This window comes from Heterocephalus glaber, unplaced genomic scaffold (genome assembly GCF_053883595.1).
Source record: "Heterocephalus glaber isolate CG9 unplaced genomic scaffold, H.glaber_assembly_v1.0 deba00000071, whole genome shotgun sequence".
NCBI classification, from domain to species: domain Eukaryota; kingdom Metazoa; phylum Chordata; class Mammalia; order Rodentia; family Bathyergidae; genus Heterocephalus; species Heterocephalus glaber.
The window spans coordinates 13179242-13200950 of NW_028258137.1; the positions used below are offsets into that span (position 1 = coordinate 13179242).

General features: G+C 36.8%; 2 protein-coding genes across 9 annotated transcripts in view; both read right to left on the bottom strand.

Moving 5' to 3' along the window:
• The window catches only part of Hydin (HYDIN axonemal central pair apparatus protein), a 410895-nt gene that overhangs the window by 347469 nt on the left and 41717 nt on the right, over window positions 1–21709 (bottom strand). For 6 of the 8 annotated variants that reach the window (XR_015448741.1, XR_015448747.1, XM_021256723.2 and 3 more), the window contains exons 1-4: window positions 8704–8787; window positions 7202–7359; window positions 5105–5230; window positions 1352–1471 (exon numbers count right to left, since the gene is read on the bottom strand). Coding sequence is in view for 6 of the 8 variants with exons in the window: in XM_021256723.2 (XP_021112382.2) it covers window positions 1352–1471; window positions 5105–5230; window positions 7202–7336 (381 nt within the window). In the remaining 2 variants the exon portion in view is untranslated. Of the gene's footprint in view, window positions 1–1351; window positions 1472–5104; window positions 5231–7201; window positions 7360–8703; window positions 8788–21709 lie in introns of those variants that run through there. The other 2 variants (XM_087204679.1, XM_087204682.1) reach the window with 2 other exon arrangements.
• Window positions 8701–21709, bottom strand: part of Cmtr2 (cap methyltransferase 2) — a 106222-nt gene continuing 93213 nt past the window's right edge. The window contains exon 2 of the transcript XR_015448753.1: window positions 8701–8783. The gene's annotated coding sequence lies outside the window, so the exon portion shown is untranslated. The remainder of the gene's footprint in view (window positions 8784–21709) is intronic.

Sequence of the window (21709 nt, forward strand, 5' to 3'; positions counted from 1 at the left end):
TTAACCAATAACAAATGCAGACAGAGCTGAGAGGAAAGAGGAACCCTGCTCCACTGCTGATGGGAGTGTAGACTGGTGCAACCACTGTGGAAATCAGTATGGAGATACCTCAAAGAACTAGGACTGGAAGTCTCATTTGACCCAGCTATACCCCTGCTGGGTATCTTCCCAAAAGAATTAAAAGATTCATACCACACAGGCCGAGGATTTAGCTCAGTGGTTCTGCCACCTGCCTCGCAAGCAGAAGGACCCAAGTTCAATCCCCGGTACCAAAAAAAAAAAAAAATTAAAAAGATTCATACCATAGTGATATATGTGCAGCCATGTTCATGGCAGCATAGTTTGTAATACCTAAAGCTTGGAAGCAGCCCAAATGCCCATCATGGAGACTGGATAAAGAAAATGTGGGTTTTTAAAATAAAATGGAGTACTACTCAGCCATAAAAAATGAGAAATTAGAGACATTTATTGCTGACTGGATGCACATTGAGGTGATACTCTTAAGTGAAATAAATAGGACACAAGTGTAAATACTGAATAGTTTCTCTAGTGTGAGAAACTGAAAGTTTAAATAAGGACTAAAAGGTATAATACATAATATGAAATAGGAAGAAAAGAGCAAAGGGGAAGGGGAAGTGGGAGGGTTAGGGGAAAGGAAAGAAGGGAATGGAATTAATATGAGAAAATGAAAAAATGGAAACAAAGTCTTTTTAAATAGGCAGGGATGGAGGGGTTGAAGGGAGGGCAGGGGAAGGGGGAAGAAATAAGAACCAAGAGGGATTATGTAAAGGTGCAAATTTCCAATGATGAATGTCATCATATTATATACCTAAAATGTACCAATAAAATAAAATTTTTTTAAAAGGAGGGACGTGACAGAAAAGAGGGAAGAGATTTTCATTTTTTAGATGAGAAAGAAAATTTTTAGAAGTATAATTCACAGCACATAAATGTATTGCAAGATGCAGATATAAATGCTTAATGTTTGCAATTCATGTGAGCAGAGTTTATTATATCAAGTTGGGAAAATGGTATCTGTAACACAGAATCAACATAGCTCAACTAGTCAGACATGAAAACTCTATACCATTCATCTAATTAATCCCTTATCAACAAGATGTTAGTGCACATGTTAGGAGCTCAATATTTGCTAAGCACTGAAATGGGCCTGAACATACAGTAATAACAGAAAAACAACCTTGTCTTCATAAAGCTTACAGTCAAAGGGCATGTTTTCATACTAAATCTATCAAATTAAAGAACTTATCAGGATTCTACAGTATCCTCTGTTTATTTAACCTCTTCTCACATGTCCTGGAAAAATTTATCTACCCCCAGATAACATACTTACTTTGTCATTGTTCCTCAAAACCAGTGGAACTTCATAGACTTCACAGGGAGTATAGTTCTGGAATATGATTTCTGATGGAAAGGGCTGGAATAATGCATGATCCAAGTCCACTCCTGAAAACTGCAATTGAAAGAGTAAATTATTCATATAATAACACAGTGGCTGGGGAAGATATACCTGTGAGTATTAGTACTAGAACATGGGAAACATTCATAAAGGGGTACCTACTATAAGTATTGGTAATTATAATTAGTGAGGTTATTGTGATCAACTTATTTAATACCAAAGAAAATAAAAAGTTTGGTCCTCAGTTAAAAGGAAAATAAGCAAATATGAACACCAAACCTAGACTTCCACTTCTATTACTGATGAAGAAAGTCATTTGAATCTACTCCCCTGTGAGAATAATCAGGAAAGTTTATCAACCAATATCTGGGCCTAGAGGTGTGGCTCCAGGGTAGGGCACTTGCCTAAAATGCACAAGGCCCTAAGTTTGATTCCCAGCAAGGCAAAAACAAAAGCCAGCCAACCAGACAATCAAAACTCCCCACAAATACCTCCTTAGCAGCACTGGCGAGCTAACAAAATGGTAAAAAATTAACGGTCGTGCTCCAGGAGAAAACAGATAAATAGAGGTAGAAAGTGAAGTGAATAGAAAAAGTGAAAATTGGGCTTTTTTTTCTTTCATACATTACAGTGGGCAGCTGAGATCTCTACAGTACTTTTGAGCATGCAGCAGAGATGGGGAGACAGAGATTGAAATTTCAAGGCTTCTTAAGTTAGAGACCCCGGTAAACTTTCTCCCCTTTGACTCACGAAGGGGTAAGATACAGAGTAAGGGTGGTATCTCAGGCCTTGAACATGAATGAAGGAGGTGATTCCGGATTACTGGTCTCACAGAGGTCTGGCAAAAGCAATTTGTCCTCTCCTGAAGAAGAGAACATGACTACAGCATTCAAATCATTTCTACAGTCTTCCAATTATTACATTTTACAACCTTCAAAAATGTATCTCAGCCACAAAAAATGCAAATTACAAAATGATCAGAAATATAAGGAAATAGGATGTCATATATGAAAACCAGCGAAACAAGACAGTAGTAACAGCAATATGATTCATGCTTACTCTACACAGGAAAATAAAAAACAAGATTGAGAATTTTGGCAGAGCAATAGACACAATAAAAAGAATGTAAATCCTACATCTCAAAATTATACAACTGAAATTAATTCAACATACATGGCTTATATAGCAGATTAACCACAACTGAAGCAAGAATTACTGAACTGGGATAAAGATTAGAAGAATATTCAGAACTAGGAAGACTGATTAAAATGATAGAAAATACAGAAGAGAAGGTAAGTATGTAGGTAATATAGCAAAAAGCCCAAAATTAGGTAATTAGAGTCCCAGAAAGAGAGAGTAAGGTAAAAGCTATATTGATAAAATAATAACAGAGAATTTTCTGTAACTGATGAAGTCCCAAGAACAAAGTTACAGGAAGCCTTAAAAACTCAAGTAGGATTTTAAAAAAGATCCATACATAGATATCTAATTATAAAACCACTGAAAACAAAGGTCAAAAAAATATGCAAAAGAAGCTAAAGAGGAAAAAAGAGAATATTTAACTTCCAAGGACAAAAAAAGTTTGTTGACTACTCAGCATAATTAATATAAGACAGAAGCAGAATAACACTACCTTTTAAATCCAGAAAAGAAAAAAATAAAACTCTCTAGACACTATGTTGTCTACCTGGAAAATTCCCTTCAAGAATGAAGTCCAAATTGAGACAGTTTCAGAAAGATAAACTTGCAAACTATTGTCAATAAATTCTTTCTTTCTTTTTTTTTTTTTTTGTACTGGGATTCAACCTGGGGCCCTTGGGCTTGCAGGGCAGGCAGTGGAACCACTGAGCTAAATCCCCAGCTATTGTCAATAAATTCTAAAGGAAATACCAAGGGTGCCATTTATGGACAGGGGGATTTATCTTGGGAGTTCACAGAGAAAGAAAAGAAAAGCAATAAAAGGGTAAACATGTATGTGGTTAACCTAAATGAATTTTTACATACAAAACAACAACAGGAGCAGCAACAAGAACAATAATAATAACTTATTAATGGGATGTGTGCACCAATTGGGCACTGTACAACGGAAGCAGAGGGACAGAGCTCTTTCATTTCCTGTTCTACTTTGATTTTTATAAAGTACCATGCTTGCTTTTTAGCACAGCAACCACTGGGAAGGCAACTTTGTAAAGTACTATACCTTCAATGGAATTCACCACAATCTAATGTCAATACTATGAATTACCTCAAGCTAATAGTTTGTGTTGTACCCAATAGGTTTGGGGCACTACTGTTTCCCCTGAAAATTGAAAATATCCCGTGAAGCCTTGTGAATTCATGTGTGAAGCTTAGGGTATCTGGCCACATGGTTTAGGAACTGCAGCAAGAGTGAAGTGCAGTTAAAGAAAGGAAAAGAGCCACGAGGGAGACAAGACCAGATGACACAGGACCTCAGTATCTAGGGCACTGAATTTAGAATTCTTATGAGAGTAATAGGAAGTCATTGGGCAGCTTTAAACATGGAAGAAACATGTTCCGATTGTATTTTTTTTTTACCAATTTGTATTTTTATAATTGCTCTTGGTGCTTTGTGGAGAACTGACAATGGAGGGATGCAATAGAAACAGGAAGGCTCTCCAGTGGTCTACATGATGGTGACTTGAACTGACATGGTGGTGGAGGAAGTGGTGAGAAGCGGTGTGATCAAAGATGCATTTGGGGAGGCAGAATTTACAGTACTTGCTATGCAGTTATACAATAAGAAAGCCTATGCTCCTTCCTCCTTAGATGTGCAGGATGGCTAAGGTTTAATTAATAATTAAAACTAGCAATGCTTAGGACCAAGAATCCTTGGCAGATCCTAGGCAGGGGGAGACAATGGTGTAGCAGGGAGAGCACAGGGACTTCGTGGCCTCATTTGCCTCCTGTGCTACAACTCAAAAGACTCTCAGGAACAGCTGGGGAACCCTTTGGAAAGGGACTCATCTCTAGCAGTCCAACTGATGGAGGTGATTCATGTCATAATTTGTGCATGAAAATGAAGCATATAATTTAAGAGATTAATTTAAAGAGTAGGAAACAAGACTTTCTATTACAATCATATTCTTCTAAAGCCTAGAACATATGGTTTATACTTGAATACAGAAACATGTTAAATAGCTGGTTTTCTTAGGCTGAAGGAATACATTTGTTCTTGAAAGTGAGCCAAAATAGACAACGAATGCCTACTTCAATAAACAACTCTGCTTCCTTCCTTCCTAGTGGACAAGTCAGGTGAGTAAGGATTGCTTATTATGCCAAGAGGATAACTTAATTGGACTTGGCTAATACAATTCTTGGAATTAGCCCTAACCCATAAGCAACAGTGTCAAATCACATCCAGAAGTAGTTAAAAAAAAAAGTGTGACTGTGTCAAAAGTGGTTTCAAATAGTTTTCACTTATTAAGTGTAATTTTTACCACACCAAAACATAGCTATCAAGATAAGAGCTAGAAAAGGAGGATGTAAAGCAAACCCAGTGAAGGATTAAGTAACAATGCCTATTATTAGTTATCATTTTGGAATAGTTATGTGTTCTGGGCTTTACTTACCTTTTTTTTGTGTGTGTGCCGGGGATTGAACTTGGGACCCTGGGCTTGCGAGGCAGGCACCGGAACCACTGAGCTAAATCCCCGGGCCTTTACTTACCTTTTGATGTGTTGTTTCCCCCATATCTAAGAGTTCGATGATCTGTGGTCGGCATGTGAAATGCGTATTTGCTAATCTCTGCTGTGTAGTGAGGGACATTTCTTTCAGGAACTCTGAGGGTGTCAGCTAGAATTCAAAACAACAAAAGCCAAAGATTCATAAATGGTTACACTGAAAAAAATGAATTCAAAAGTGCCGGTAATGAATAATTTGTGATCCCAGCCTTCAGGATAATTCTGGAATGCCACTAAGTTCCTTTATAAAATATTTAAAATAACTAAATTATACAAGAGAAGTCCTTGTGCACTTTTGTGATCTTTGCCCAGTAATTTAAAATGGCATGTGGTTGTCCTTCCCTTGTAATTTTGAAGGAAACACACAAAGGAACCCTAGAGAAAAAGTCAAGAAAGTGCATAGGTACACATCCAAAGCTTAGCATTTATGCTCAGAAGTATCTGAGCATAAGACTCAAAATCACTTGTGGGCTTGAGAGTTAAAACTTCTTTGTAAAACTTTTGTTTCTTAACTGAAGATGCAACATGCAAGCAAAGCTTTTGGTATTTAACTATGGTATATAACTATTTTGGTATTTAAGTATGATATTTAACTATTTTGGTATTTAACTATCATATTAAATCATGGTAAAGGAAAATCTTGTAAAATGTAAAGGATTTTGGAAGTATGATGTGATTCTTCTACTTAGAAATGAGTTTGAAGTTTTAGAAATTGCAAGAGCACATTTAGACATTGTTTAGAAAAAGCTTTAAACTAATCATCAGCTTTAGCAGCCAGGCACATTCACACACCCAAATAAGAGCACAAAATGCTTTAACAATTTCTAATGTTACAGGGGAAAATGTAATCTATTATTTAAATGAAACTAACCTATCAAGGCATTCATTAGCCAGAATCATTATTATTTAGTTGCTGTTGTTTTAGAATGTTCATAGTGTTCCTACTTTATATGCAAGGAGATATGATCCCTGGCAGCAACATAAGGCTTAAGCAATGCCAAGACTTTTAAAAATGTTCAAGTATATAATTTAGCTGATTTATTTTGCCTTTGGTTAAAGTCAATGCTCTTTAAGAATGCTTGTTTTTCTACAAATTTGATTTCTGTGATTGAATCCATTTAAATGAAGACATATTTCTAATATAGCTTTTAACTTTGTTTTTAAATTCTTTTTGATTGGAACACAGATTAAAATAATAGAGTATTAAGAGGTATCAGCTCTACTGTGATTTAAATTAAGATAATGAAGTCCTAAAAGCAAACAGTTAGGAGTTTCTATAAATAATGTACCAACAGCCACCACAAAAGAGAATGATTGATTTTATTTTCCTAATTGGAATGCAACATGAAATTAGTTTTTAAAATGTAGCGAATATTGTGCCCAGCACTATAATTTTTATTAATATTTCCTATACCATGGAGTTAATTCAGTTCTCAAATCATTATAAATCATTAAAGCTATAAATATTTTTTAAACACAGAAAACTTATGTATTTTTCCTAGGTTCTATTTAGCCATTACTTTAATTCTCTGTGTTCTACAAACGTATAAAATAAAATAAATTGTTAATGTACAGGTAATAAATTAGGTTGAATCTTTTGAAATTCTGGCATTTCACTGTTTCTGAACTACATGAAGGATAGTTTCACATGGTTCTAACTACTGTTTAGAAAAATCTTAATTTTTTTTTTATACAGAGCTATGGTTTCAGAGTGCCAGAAAAGAGGTAGTATGAGGCCCCACCACTTTAGCCACCCAACTTTAGATTTCCCAGGCTCCAGAACCATGAGCTAAAATAAACCTCTTTTCTTTACAAGCTGGCTAGTTATAGGACTAAGACATACAGTCTTACTCCAACAAATTAATTTAAGCAAGTCAAGCCTTTACTTTGAAATGTATATGCAATTTTAAAACATTTCAGGCTCTGAAAGATACTTATGATGTGCAGTAAACTAGTATTCTAACTAACTTGATTTTAATTAGTCAGTAATTTTGATTAATATTCTTAAAATGCCAATAAGCAATGGACATTGTCCTGAAGAGGCTACATCAAGTATTTTACATAGAAATTCCTGACACATTACCATTTGGTTTACCTCCTCTTCTGTGACCATCTTTGGACTCAGGGGTGGTGAAACTTTGCTTTGGAATCCTTTGAGCATTTTGATTAAACCCATCTGAACAGCCCCCATAGACTCCTCAAGTCTTCTACTTGTCATTTTTAATTATTTTGTTTGTTTACCTAAGAGTGAAAAAAATTTAAGAAAAGTACAGTTAATTTCTGAATATCAGTCACAATTTTTAAAAGCTTTTCCAAATACAGGAAGGTTTAGAAAATATTAATCTGCAGAAATATATCAAATATATTAACCAAGGGATTTTATTCCATGCAACTAGTCTAGATGTATCCTTATCCAAAAATCTAAATCCATTTTAGGCCAACTAAGGGACTCTAGACTGAGCTCAGGAAGCTACTCCACATTTTCTCACTTTTAGCTTCCGAAAGAGACAAACAAACATGCCAGATAAATAAACTAAATAGTTTGCTATTTTATCTATGTACTTAAAAGTTCTCTCTCTTGACCATCAACCCTTCAACCAGAAAAAACACAAGGCTTCCTCCTTCACAATCAGACAGAGTTTCCAAAAATGCAGCATGAGGAGTGATGGGGAAGAGGAAGTTTAAAGTTTTGAAATTTATAGTCATAAATAAGCCATTAAAGCAGTCACTCAATTTCTCCAAATTAAGTAAATGTGACATTTTCCTCTTTTATATCCTCTCACACTTCTCTGGCAGGACACTTGTAACTTTAGGGGTCTATTTATGACTAAGTGACAATTTCTATTTTTATTAATAGCAAATTATTTATTATTAGCAAGTTTCTAGTTTTAATGAGTTATTAGCAAAACTATTTATTAATAGAAAGTTTATTATTCAACCTTTATACTAAAAGAAAGCAAAACTAAAACTTCTGGATGACATGTCAAATAAAAAACCCTAAAACTAGCCAGATGATGGCACATGCCTGTAATTCAGGCACTTTGGGAGAATGATGCAGGAGGATTACAATTTCAAGCCCAGGTTGGGAAATTTAGCAAGGCCTTGACTCAAAATAAAAATACATTAATAAAATAAAAAGGGCTATAGCTGTAGCTCAAAGCAAAGGCCCTGGGTTTAGTCCCTGATACTATAAAAACAAACACACAAACAAAAATAAAAATAAAATCAATTAAAACCATTGAAAAGATCACAAAACAGTAAGGCATTTTGAGACCAAATCATAGGGGAATGAGATGCATATAGGAAAATGGATTTGAATAAAAATACAATAAGGCACACTAAATTAAAGCAATAAAATATCTAAGAAAATGAATATAAAACCTTCAAAAAGAAAAAAGGGTCACTATGGTAGACAGCCGATGCCATCATAGATATATGTGGTATAAATGATGTTTCGGTAATAATGGGCCACATTTATAAAGGTGGTGTCACAAAATTATAATGCCTAGTGATATCATAATCATCTTAATTTGTGTAAATACATTGTATGACATTTGCATACTGACATAACTGCCTAATGCATACCTCAAAATTTATCTGCATTGTTAAGTAACGCATGGGTGGAGATGGTAGTCAAAGAAGGTCCAACGTGCTATAATTGGAGCCTATGAAGAAGAAAAGTAAGCAATGGAATGAAATTAATATTTAAATGTATAATACATGAAAAATTTCCAGAAATAAAAGAAAATTAAAAGGGTCCAGTAAGTACCAAGGAAAACGGATCCAGAGTAATTAATTTTGAGTCGTATCTCACCAGAACTATTAGACTTTAAATTTTAAATTTCTCATATCTTTCATGCAAAAAAGGTAAAACAGCCTATAAAGACAAGAGAATTAGATGTTACTGGAGTTTGAAAAGGCAACCTTTTAAGTGGGACAATAGCGGCGCAGCATGTTCCAGAATTTCAGGAAGCATAAGTCAAGGATTTTTGTAACAAGTGTTTCTGCAGTTGTCATGGCTACAGAAAAAAGCAGAGCATGAAAAAACAAAACAAAACAAAAAAACCCTCAGGGAATACTGTAAGCATGTTCCCTTCCCAGGGAATCTCCTAGAATATTAGTTTAATCCCATCAAAAGATGGCTGGAAAACTTCAGCAAAAGGACTGACAATGAACATTTCTTGTGTTCAGTTGGACAGTTAAGATTAAAATGAAGTTAAGGACATAAGAATAATATTCAAACATTACATTTTCTGAGAAAGTAAAAAGAATACAATTTAAAAATGAATAAAAACAAAGAAAGAAAGCAGAAAGTAGAAAAAAATCACTGATTATTGCATATATAATAGAAGTCAAATGGATCAGATACTATAAGAGAGGATTAAGGGGATTAATGAAGACAGCCTCTAAAATGGCAGCCAATGATACCTGTTTCCTGGCATTCATGTATTTATGTATACTTAATATTCATTTCTAATAAATATAACAGGTAATGAGTTATTATTCTGAGATTAGGTTTAAAAAACATTGTAAAAAAGCTAGGTTTCCTTCTTGGGCATTCTCTAGCCTCTCTTTCTCCTCTCTCTCTCTCTCTCTCTCTCTGTGCCTTCCTCTCTCCTCTCTCTTGTTTTCCATCTCTTCCTCTCTTGTTTCACCAGCTGCCACATTATAAGTTTACACAGGAAACCATGTAGTGACAAACCAAGGCTCACCAGCAAAAATGTGAGTGAGCTTTCAAATTAAGCTTCTGAAGCTGCCAGTGGCCACGTGGGTGAGCTGGTAGGCAGATTTACCAGCCCATTTAAGCTTTGAGATGATGCCAGACCTGGCCAACAGCATGACTGGAGCTTCATGAGAGACTGTACATTATATCCAAATTCTTAATCCTTAATCCTTTAGGCTACTAAGTTTTTGGTACTTCATTGATAGAGAAAAGTTTTAGATAACTTAGTAGATTGAATATTAAGGTAATTGTAGAAGCAAAATAAGTAATGTGTTCCTTTAAGATTTGCTTTTCCTGTAACTCTCAGTTGTTTAAGGTGACTGTAATCTGACTCTTTAACCAGTAACTTCATTAACCTAACAAAGTTGTAATGCCTGGGTGAATTTACAATGTATATGTGCCTATCTTGTGTCTGTGACTTGTAAATAGGAACTGGAATTGTATTTACACATCAAAGGCCACTAGGGATGAGATAATGGCTAAAAAGGATATAAAAAGGGAAACACTGAACAAAGAGGCACACAGATATTAACCAGACTGGTTTCTCGTGGTCCTGGCTGCTTGCAGCAAGTAGAACTTTTATTATTTTACCTGAATTCTGTGTCTCCATGCATTTCTTTCTGAGATTTCTGGAACATTTGGTTCCCTGACCGGGAATCAGGAATGAAATAGCCCTTTTGGGCATTGGCCCAAACCCCACTGGAGGGAGTGGCTCTCCATCTCCTTGAAAGGCGTGCCCCTGGGACTAATTTCCTAGGCTCCCCAACAGGACACGGAGACCTGCTCACCAGCTGAGGATTGCCTGAACCTGAGATGGAAGATGACAGAAGGAGGGCTGCTGCTCTTGGTGTCTCATCTGTCTCTTTCCTTTGCTGGGTGAGAAACCCTGGGAAATCCCTTAGTCGTTAACTTTTGGTTTTGCTTTGTGAATCTGTATTTTGAAACTTTGGGCACATACAGCACATGGGCCTGATCACCCCTTGTGCTTTGCCATTTAGGGAGGTTGCTTCTTTCATTTGTTTTGGTTATGGTGAGGGGGTCACTGGGAGGGAATGTGATAACTTCTGAATAAATGTGTGAGTGAAAGAGTTCTGGATAGGAGAGTGTGTGGAAAGAGCTGCAGAACAAGACAGAGGGACAAAGCACTTGTGCTTAAAGAGTCCTCCCTGAGTTGCAGAATTTGTGTGTGGTCGTGTTTAACAAAGGCACAATGATGAGCTTAGGCGACAACCCACCTTAGCCTGAATGGACCTTAAAATGGCTGAGAAGCCTGCAGCCAGGCAGGCGAGAAAGTGATCTCCCACCTTTGTTTGCCTTGTGTCTCCATACAAGGGTACCCACACACACACCAACACTCTGATCGGCCGATCGTGGGGACAGAAACATCTCATCCTACTGTTTTGGAAAGCATGTTTAAGAATTTTAAGAAAGGTTTTGCTGGAAATTATGTTATTAAGATGAAACCCCAAAACTTAGAGCCTTTTGTGAGTTAGAATGGCCCAAGTTTTGCCTAGCTTGGCCAACTGAGAGATCCCTAGATGAGGGTCTCATCTGATCCGTCTAGTTAACAGTCACCACCCCTGGACAGGAATATCCAGATCAATTTCCCTATATTGATTTTGGCTCAAATTGTGCCACAGAATGCCTCCTTGGCTTCATATGTGTGCCCCGGAAGCAAAAAGCAATATCCTGGTCCTCCGTCAGAAAGGGGATGATGTTTAAAAAGAAACTGGTCCTTTCAGATCCAGACCAAGAGAATTTAGACTTTCCCCCTCCTTTTGAGTTGCTAAAGTCACAGGTTCAGAGGAAGTGGGGACAAAAGCATGAGAACTGCTTGGCTTCAGAGCACCATGCTGTGGTCAGACTCAGAGAGGATCAAATAGGGCTTACACTCAAATTAAAAAAATTAAAAAGAGAAAATAAGTAATGAATTGAAAACAGCTTAAAAAAGCTCTAAAGGGCATAAAACAAAGCCAGAGAAAGTAAGAAATTTTACAAGGGCTACAAATTTTAGCTAATTGATAAATGTATCTGTGTTTGTTTGACAAGTTACAAATTTTAGCTAATTGATAAATGTATCTGTGTTTCAGTTTGAGCTGATGTTTAATTGGTGTGCTTAAAGTATTTCTTGTACATTGCAAATTCTTCAGTTGTAATTTTAGGGTTAACTTGCTCTTTTCTGTACTTTGTTGATAAAAAACCCTCAAGGTTGCTACTGTTCTATTGGCAGCCAACCAAATTTAAAGTGTAACAATCTGAGAACAAAAAAGGGACACTTTAAAATTTTAACAGCTAAAGACAAGTTTGTGATAAAAGGTCTATAGTGAGATAAAAATTATATTAAAAAGCTATAAGTAAAAGAGATAAAATTTTGGTATGAAAAATTTTGTATGTTTGTCTTGTTAGAAAGGTTTTTAAAAAAATACAAGACCAGAAGGCCTAGGTATGTCAAAAGATGTGCGAAAATGATTTATCAAAAAATATGTATGTTTGTTTGTTGGTTTCAAGTGTGTTATGAAAAGTTTAAATATATTTACATTGGTTGTCATCAAAGGGTTAAATTCTAAATATGTTACTATAATATGTGTTCATTGGTCATCTTCAAAGGGTTTAAGAGCCAACAGGTTACAATATGACCTCCTCTTTTAATAGTGAGTTAGAAAAAAGACTGTTGGGAAAAGGCACAAATATGTCAGACCAAGGTGCGGTATTTGAGATTTGACTTAAAAAAAAAAAGACAAAGAAGGCTAGGTCCAGAGAAAAAGGAAGTCATTTATTCTCTGCCAAGACCCCTCCAAAATGCTTCAATTATTTGATTCCATCTTTGCTACCCATTATCCTAATTGGGAGGACTGTAAAGAACTTTGTAGAACTTTGTTAACCTCTAAAGAAATGCAGAGAGTTTTAGGAGAAATTAAAAAGATCAATGCTCCTAGAATGCTGGCAGGCACACAAAATCCAGATGCTTGACATGAACAGCAATTTCCAGTGAATGAATGGCCCAATTGGAACACCAACACCCCAGGAGGCCAGGACAGCTTAAGCAATTATCAGATGGCCCTTCTGGCAGGGATTTGAGCTGCGAGTAAAAGGCCTACAAATATGATTAAAGTGCTAGAAACATGGCAGAGCCCGATGAGAGCCCTGAGAGATTTTATGAGTAGCTCTGTAAAGTTTACAGAGTGTATATACCTTTTGATCCTGCTGTTCCTGATCACCATCAGTTAATCAATACGACTTTGTGATCCAGTCAGCTCAAGATATTAGAAGGAAAATTCAAAAGCAAGAAACTTGGGAGGGTATGAATATAACACAGTTGCTACAATTGGCTACGAAAGTGTATGTGAATCGAGAGTCAGCCAGAGAGAAGGAACAAAAGGGAAGATGAACGAGATAAGAAACAGCTGAGGGAGTTTCTTAGGGCAAAAGGCTTCTGTAGAATTTGGATTCCTGGTTTTGCAGAGATCACTAAACCTCTTTATGAAGCCCTAAAGGGAAAAGAAAAAAATCATTTACTTTGGGCTATAGAAAAAAAAAGCTTTAAGAAAACTAAAACTGACCTTAGCAGCCATCCCTGCTTAGGCATACAGGATGTAAAGCACCCTTTTGTTCTATATGTGACTGAAAAGAACCATGTGGCCCTTAGAGTATTAACCCAAGAAGTAGGCCCATGGAACCAACGAGTGGCATACTTGTCTAAGAATTTAGATTCAGTAGTGAAAGGGTGGCTTCCTTGCCTTCGGGCCTTGGTGCCTCAGTCAGAGAAGCTGACTTTAGGTGAGGAACTGACCGTGCAAGTTCCACACGCAGTCTTGAAACTGTTGAACATAAGGGGGCATCAATGGCTCTCAGTACCAAGCCCTTCTCTGTGAGAAACCCCGCTTATGGTTTATTCCTGTAAAAGCTTTAAATCCTGCTACCTTCTTGCCCATGGAGACAGGCCCTCAGATCATGACTGCTTGAGTGTCACCAATGAGCTCTTTTCCAGCTGCCCTGACCTATAAATGACACCCTTGTCTGATGCTGACCTTGTTCTGTTCATGGATGGGAGCAGCTTCATGGAAGATGGGGTTCATCATGCTGGATATGCGGTAACCACGAAGGATGAGGTGATCCTAGCTGGGGCCCCTTCCTAGTTGGCACAGCGTTCTGAGCTCTGGGCACTCATACAGGCACTCCGATGGGCAAAGGGTAAAAAGATAAATATATATATGGACTTTCGCTATGCATTTGCTACACTGCACATCCACGGCATGATTTACTGAGTGAGGTCTTCTCATGGCAGAAGGGAAGCTAATTAAAAATAAACAGGTAGGGCCAGGGATTTAGCTCAGTGGTTTCGCCACCTGCTGTGCAAGCGCAAGGACCCAAGTTTGATCCTGGGTACCTAAATAAATAAATAAATAAATAGGAAACTATGCAGTTGCTAACCTAGCAAAGTCACAGCAATACATTGTTCAGGACATCAGAGAGGAAAAGACTTCGTTACACAAGGTAATGATAAAGCTGACCCTGAAAGCCAAGAAAGACAACACACTCAAAGCCCTGCTCTCACCACTCCAGAGGCCGGTGAGTCAACGCACAGCTGAAGGATGGAAGCATCAACAAGGACAACATGGATTATTGCATTGTGCCAGATCACCACTGCTTTAAGTTTCTTTGTTTTTGAACTGTGGGTGTTTAGGCCTAGTAATGAAAAGTTTGATGAACAATATGTGACTTTTAAAATGGTAAAATGGGAACTGGAAGTTTATCTGTTTACAATATTCTTTGATGCCTGCCCAAAAGAACATTATGGGGGACCTAGGGTAACTTCTGACTGTGGGGGCTATTCTAATGAGAAATTATATTGCAAAGAGCAAACACAAATTTGGATCAATGGCTCCCTTGTTGGACGAGCCACTGGTAATTGTAACAGTTGTAAACAAAGCCAATGTAATCCTATATCTATGTATATGCCAGCCCCATGGGATCCTATTTGGCTACAAGGAGTAATACATTTCATTAGGATAAGAAATTAGAAAAGATCTTGAGGAAATTTGAGACACACTTCAGGCTTCAGAAGCCCAACTAGATTCACTGGCCAATGTCATATTACAGAATAGGTGTGCTCTCGATTTGCTCACAGCCCAGAAAGGAGGGACTTGCTTATTTCTTGGTGAAGAGTGTTGTTATTATGCTAATAAATCTGGTGTAGTACAAGAACCACTAGACGAACTGAAAGATCGGATCAAGGCTCTTGATGAGGAATTTGGTATAGGAGAGCCATCCTACGGGATTAATTTTACTTGGGCAGGATGGAAAAACTTGGATAGGACCTCTTCTGAGTCCCCTTCTTGTTATAATATTAATATTAATGTTTGGTCCTTGTGTCATCCAATGGATTTCAAAATTTATACAGCAGCACATTGCTGCAGCTCAACACTACCAAATGCTAGTGTTAAGAAATGTAGATAAACTCGATAGAACTTATAATGGATAGAATTATTACCCCAAAGTAAACAGAGGGAGGAATGGTAGGGAAAAGTTTTAGATAACTTAATAGATTGAATATTAAGGTACTTGTAGAAGCAAAATAAGTAATATGTTCCTTTAAGATTTGCTTTTCCCATAATTCTCAGTTGTTTAAGGTGACTGTAATCTGACTCTTTAACCAGTAACTTCATTAACCTAACAAAGTTGCAGTGGCTGGGTGAATTTACAATGTATATGTGCCTGTCTTGTGTCTGTGACTTGTAAATAGGAACTGGAATTGTATTTATACTTCAAAGACCACTAGGGAAGGGGAAGTGTGAGGGGTAGGAGAAAGGAAAGAAGGGAATGGAATTAATATGAGAAAATGGAAAAATGGAAACAAAGTCTTTATAAATAGGGTGGGATGGAGGGGTTGAAGGGAGGGCAGGGGAAGGGGAAAAAATAAGAACCAAGAAAGATTAAGTAAAGGTGCAAATTTCCAATGATGAATGTCATTATATTGTATACCTAAAATGTACCAATGATTAAAATGAATAATTGATAATGCAAAATAGGAAGAAAAGGTCCAAAGGGGAAGGGGAAGTGAGAGGGGTAGGGGAAAGGAAAAATTATGAGAAATGGTAAAAAAGGCAACGAAGTCTTTATAAATAGGGAAGGGAGGGCAGAGAATGGGAAAAAAAATAAAACCAGGATACATCATGTAAAGGTACAAGTTCCCAATGATAAATGTAAATGTATTGTATACCTAAAATGCACCAATAAAAGAATTTAAGGAAAAAAAAAAAGACCACTAGGGATGAGATAATGACTAAAAAGGATATAAAAAGGGAAACGCTGAACAAAGGGGGAGTGGATACTAACCAGACCGGTTTCTGGTGGTTCCACCCACTAGCTGCAAGTAGAACTTTTATTATTTTACCCAAATTCTGTGTCTCCATATATTTCTTTCCGAGATTTCTGGAACATCATTACACAGCAATAGGTAAACATAGGTACCATAAATAGTATATTTTCAAAGGAAACTCTTGAAACATAAAGATGAGTATTCCTGAATTCAAAACTTAATTTTAGAAAAAGGAAAGACACCAAATGGGGAAAAACAACAGATTAAATGATTACAATATAAAATTGTACAACTGATTTGAAACCAAATTTGCCAGGCATACCAAGAAAAGCAAATGTGCCTACCTTATCTATTACAAGACAAATATTTCAAATGAAGTTATGAAGAAGAAACCATCTTTATGATGTATACAATAGAAACACCTAAAATACAGTGATCCAAAAGGCAAGAGTCTGATTCCATTTTTGATGTTTGACTATTTAGAGCTTCCAAGCCTCCTCATTACTCTTCCCCTTCTACCCTACATCTGAGCAAGTTGGTAAGAAGGCCTAGGTGGCAAGTAGGAAGCTCAAAAACACAAGGGTCAGATTGCACAGATCCCTAATTGTAGCCCTGTTTGCCATGATAAAAGAGAAATCAGTATCCTTTCTCTTATGGCTTTTATCTAGATATCCCCCTAAAGCTTCATGTGTTTTTTTAGGTGGGGCTTTTTGGAGCTTGCTGGATATAGGGTGCATGATACTGGGACTAAGGGTGTATGATACTAAATTAGTCCACTGATGGATTTAGCATAACTCTGGATGTGTATGATGGAAAGGCCAATCCTGAGTGTGGGTGGGATCACCCAAAAGGCTTGTAGCCTGGATGGGATAAAAGAGAAAGGGAGGCTTGCTGGTGCTGCTGCTGCTTCAGCACTGCCTCCTGACTTCTGCCTGCCCTGCCATTGACTGTCTCTCTTCTATGATTCCTCTCTGCCATGCCACCCTGCCTTGGAACCTGTGGACTATGGACTGAAACCTCTATAAATTGTGAGCTGAAATAAATCATTCCTCTTTTAACTTGTAGGTGCTGGGTATTTTGTCCCAATATCAAGAAAAGTAACTAAGACACTTCCTACTCTCACAAGCTACTTTTGAACTTACTTGGGGACCTGTCTTGCTCTTCAAGAAAGGCCCAGTACATAACAACTATCTTATGTCCTCCAGGTGCATGAGTGGCATCACTGGTCTTGACATCCATACCAAATTTTGGTCAGGGAACTCATTCTATCTTTGAATGTTAACAACAGAGAAAAATAAAAAAAAAATGTTTGTGATGTTGACTTAAAAATGGAATTTTTAAAATCATTTCTGTACTCCCACTACCCTTCCTATATTATACTCATTGACCACCCCCCAAAAAACTGATACATTTTAGGGGGGAGGGTGAGACAAATGGGATAATAGGGAGTGAAAATGATCAAAATATATTATATGTAGGTACAAATCTACCAAATGAAACCCATTAATCTGTGTGACCAATAAAAAAGAGTAAAAGAAAAAATGGAAATTTTATTTTATTTTATTTATGTATTTTCTTTGCAGTACTGGAGATAGAACCCAGGGCACACTCAACCACTGAACTACATCCCCAGCTCTTTTTATTTTTTATTTTGGGACAGGGTCTTGCTGAGTTGCTCATATGGGACTTGAACTTGTAATCCTCTTGCTTCAACCTCCCTTAGTGGTGGGATTACAGGTTTGTGCCACAATATAATGCATTAAGTATGTTTAAAGACATATGTAAAATAATATATACTAATAGAAAATATACCTCTTCAGGAGCAAATGAAACAGTCACAAAAGTTTGGTCATATATTAAAGAATAAAAAATATTGGTTGGTTCTGTAATAGAAACATTAGAAATAATATTTTAATAATAGTATAATAAAAATAGAAATTAAAAACAACATAGAACCAGAAAAGGCCTAGTCACTTGAAAAATTTTAAACCGTCTGTTAATGAACAATATGAATTAAAACATGAAGAAACTAAATTATAATTTCATTTTATATGATTATTGTTACAAAGAGCTAAAATCATGGTGGTATAAACTGTCTAGCAAAATTACATATGCATGTATACTCAGCTCAGAATCCCCACTCTAGGAATTTATCCAAATGGTATACTGGCTAAAACACTAAATGACACATAAACAAATAATCTTGGTTACTTAAAGGGGGAATAAACAAACAAGGTAGCGGAGGTAGGAGTGACAGAAACATTTGAAAGTACCTCATTCTAGTGCTGACTTTTGAACCATAAAAATGTTTTACAAAGCAAAACCCTAAAGAACCAAGACAGGAAAAATCAATTCTTAAAAATTGAAAGCAAACTGAAACAAATGGACATTTCTGTATATCAAGTTGATATTATAACCACAAAGAGAAAACAGTTACTCCAACTGATCTAAGCACAGCATTTTGACCGTATATCCTTGGTGGTCTATAGACAATAGCAGAGAAATCTTATCATTTATTCAATAATGTTACTATTGGTCATAATATTAGTAATAACATTTTTAAAAAATAACTAGTTTTATCATTATGGTTAGGAACCAAGCATTTCAGGATTTAAAAAAAATTAGAACCAAGGAATTTCTTATATTAAGAACCTTGTAATTTTTTGTGGGGTGCTGAGGATCAGTCTGAGGGGTTGGGCATGCTAACCGCATGCCCTACTACTGAGGTATAGTACCATTGCCCTGGAAGTCCTCATCTTAAATTTAAATCTAATATATGAGTACAAGTACATGATAATTTTTTTCTTTATAAATAAACTTCCTACAAAAAAGCCCAGAAGCAATGACGGCTGAGTAGAAATTATAATCCAGTGACTTAGACTGTGGTCTGAATGCTATTTTCTGTTCAAAGGAACTTCAGCCCTTGGAAAAATGGGTAATATGAAGTCAAGGGCATAAAATGTACAATATGAACTTGGAACATTCTATTATACTATAAAATAGAGAAGTTATCAAATGTTACCAGTTTGTGTAAAGGACCTAGAACAACTTGAAAGAGTCCTCACTTACCAAAGATGGCAATTTGTACATTAAAAAAAATGCAATGGATTAGTTTGTAAAAATTTGAGCTTGAATGATACTAAAGAATATCATCGGTCATCTCTGGGAATTTCTAAGGCACCAAACTAATTATTTTGGAAACAATAAAAAGAAGAATAAGCTATTTATTCTATTTATTATTTTTTGTGAAAATTGCATTGTAGGTTAACCCAACAGTTGATGAAAGAATATTACTCTTCATCAAAGAATTCCAACTAATAAATGCAGAAAAAAATGGCAGAAAAATAACCATCATTTTGCAGCCCCTAATGAAATGAAGACTCATCAATGCTAAAACAATTAGGTCAGATGTTGCCAAAGAACTTTATAATGGCTCAATCAGGCTGATAACACCTGAGCCTTCTAAATCCATCTCAATATTAAAAGAGTAAAAAACTCTGTCTCAAAATTAAAAGAAAGGGGGACTGTTGATGTAGCTTAGTCTGAAGGCCATGGGTTCCATCTCCAGTATCACAAAACAGGAAACAATCCCTCCCCTCAAAAAGGCAAATACCAGGTGTAATGTGCTTCCTGATGTGATTCACTAAACAACACCACCTATGAGGTACCATTAACCAACACTAGGGCTAAATCTAAGCCGTGCTGTAGCAGATAGAGGGAACAGAGGAACAAATATCCTGTAAGAATACAACTAAGCTAGATCAGAATATGGGAATGTTGCAGGAAAACAACCTAGTTTATTCAATTAATAAGTAGCCTGACGGGGCCGGGGATTTAGCTCAGTGGTTTTGCTGCCTGCTGCACAAGCACAAGGACCCGAGTTTGATCCCCGGTACCAAAAAAAAACCAAAAAACAAGTAAGTAGCCTGACAGAGAATATTTGTGAATCGAAAGACTTGTTAACCAACCAAAAACAAGGTTGGACCTTGTTTGGATTATGACTTGAAAAAATGAATACTAAATGATAAAAAATAATTAGTGTTCACTGGACTAAATATTTTTATTTATAATTCATTAAGTACTATTCCCATCAAACTATATTTGTTCCAAAAGGTTAGAAGTGCTGTTGTTATTTGCTAGATATGCCAATAAACTTAAAATACTTTTTAAAACAATTGTTCATTTTGTTGTGTAGGATAATGGGTGAGTATGTTTTGTTTAAAGAAAGTTCTTCATCTATTAGAGACATGTAAGGTAGTATTTACAGGTAAAAAAATCATGTCTGAGATTTACTTTAAAATACTTCAGGAGATGGGTATGGCAGAAAGATCAGTTTGAGGCCCATCTGGGTAATTTAGTGACAGTGAGATTAGGGGTTGGGGTTGTAGCTCAGGGCAAAGGGCCTAGGTTCAATCCCTAGGACTGCAAAAACAAAATAAAACAAAAAACAAAAACAAAGACCTCCAGGAAAAATTGTGTGTGTGTGTGTGTGTGTGTGTGTGTGTGTGTGTAGGAGAAACAAGACAATAATGGGAGAATATTGAGAACTGCTCTTCAAGCTACATTATAAAATACTTTCTAATTTTTGCATGATAAGAAATTTCCACAACTAAAAATATAATATACTAAATCTATTTTTTAATGGAAAGGGATTTCCATTACATATGAAATATAGTAGATACACATTTCCCTATTCCTTCCACTAACAGAGCTAAAAATCCTAGACATTGTATGTATAATAAACCAAAGGAGGCCGAAAGGTTGAGAGGAGAAAGCAGACCAGCAGGGACCTCAGACCCAGGGAACCATGGAGTGGTGAGTCCTCTCAGCTCTTTTGCCTCCTGTACTGTGGACCAAGTGTTGGACAAGCCAACACTCTGAAAAGGTTAACGTGTGTGACACAACAAAATCCCAGAAAAGGATGCTTCCTCTAGCCAATCAGACAAAACAGGAAAGGAGCAGTCCAGCAAAAAACATTTTTAGACACAAACTGCTCTTTAGGCACATACCAGAGGAAAACTGCAGGTCCATCTCCAGCCCCAGCAACAAAAGCAAAAGAGACAGGCTTTCACCCTCTCCAGCTATAACCAGGTACATCAGCCATTCTGCCAACATAGTGTCTGAAAAGGCTGATGAGCATGATCCCTTCACCCTCCCCCATGGTGTCATGTGGGGACCATGTGAGAACAGTGGACAGCCACTACTCCACCCAGTGGTAATAAGGGTACCCTTCCCTGCCCCACGCAGTGTAGGAACCTTAATTGGGAATCAGATATTCACCATCACTGAGAAGTAGCCACAGCACCAGCCCACCTGCAGTGTCAGTGGAAGCCACATGGGAAGCAGTTAATGAGGCACAAACACCTCTCAGTCAGCAAAAGCCTAGTGGGGAGCCCAAGCTCTCAAACCCATCCAGCAGTAACAAAAAGCCCCTCTACCCTTGTGTCAATAGAGGTCAAATGGAAGAAACAAGACTTCCATCTCCATCTGGCAATGATGAGTCAGCACCATCCTTCCCCTGGGAGCAATGTCAGAGAAGAGCTGCCATT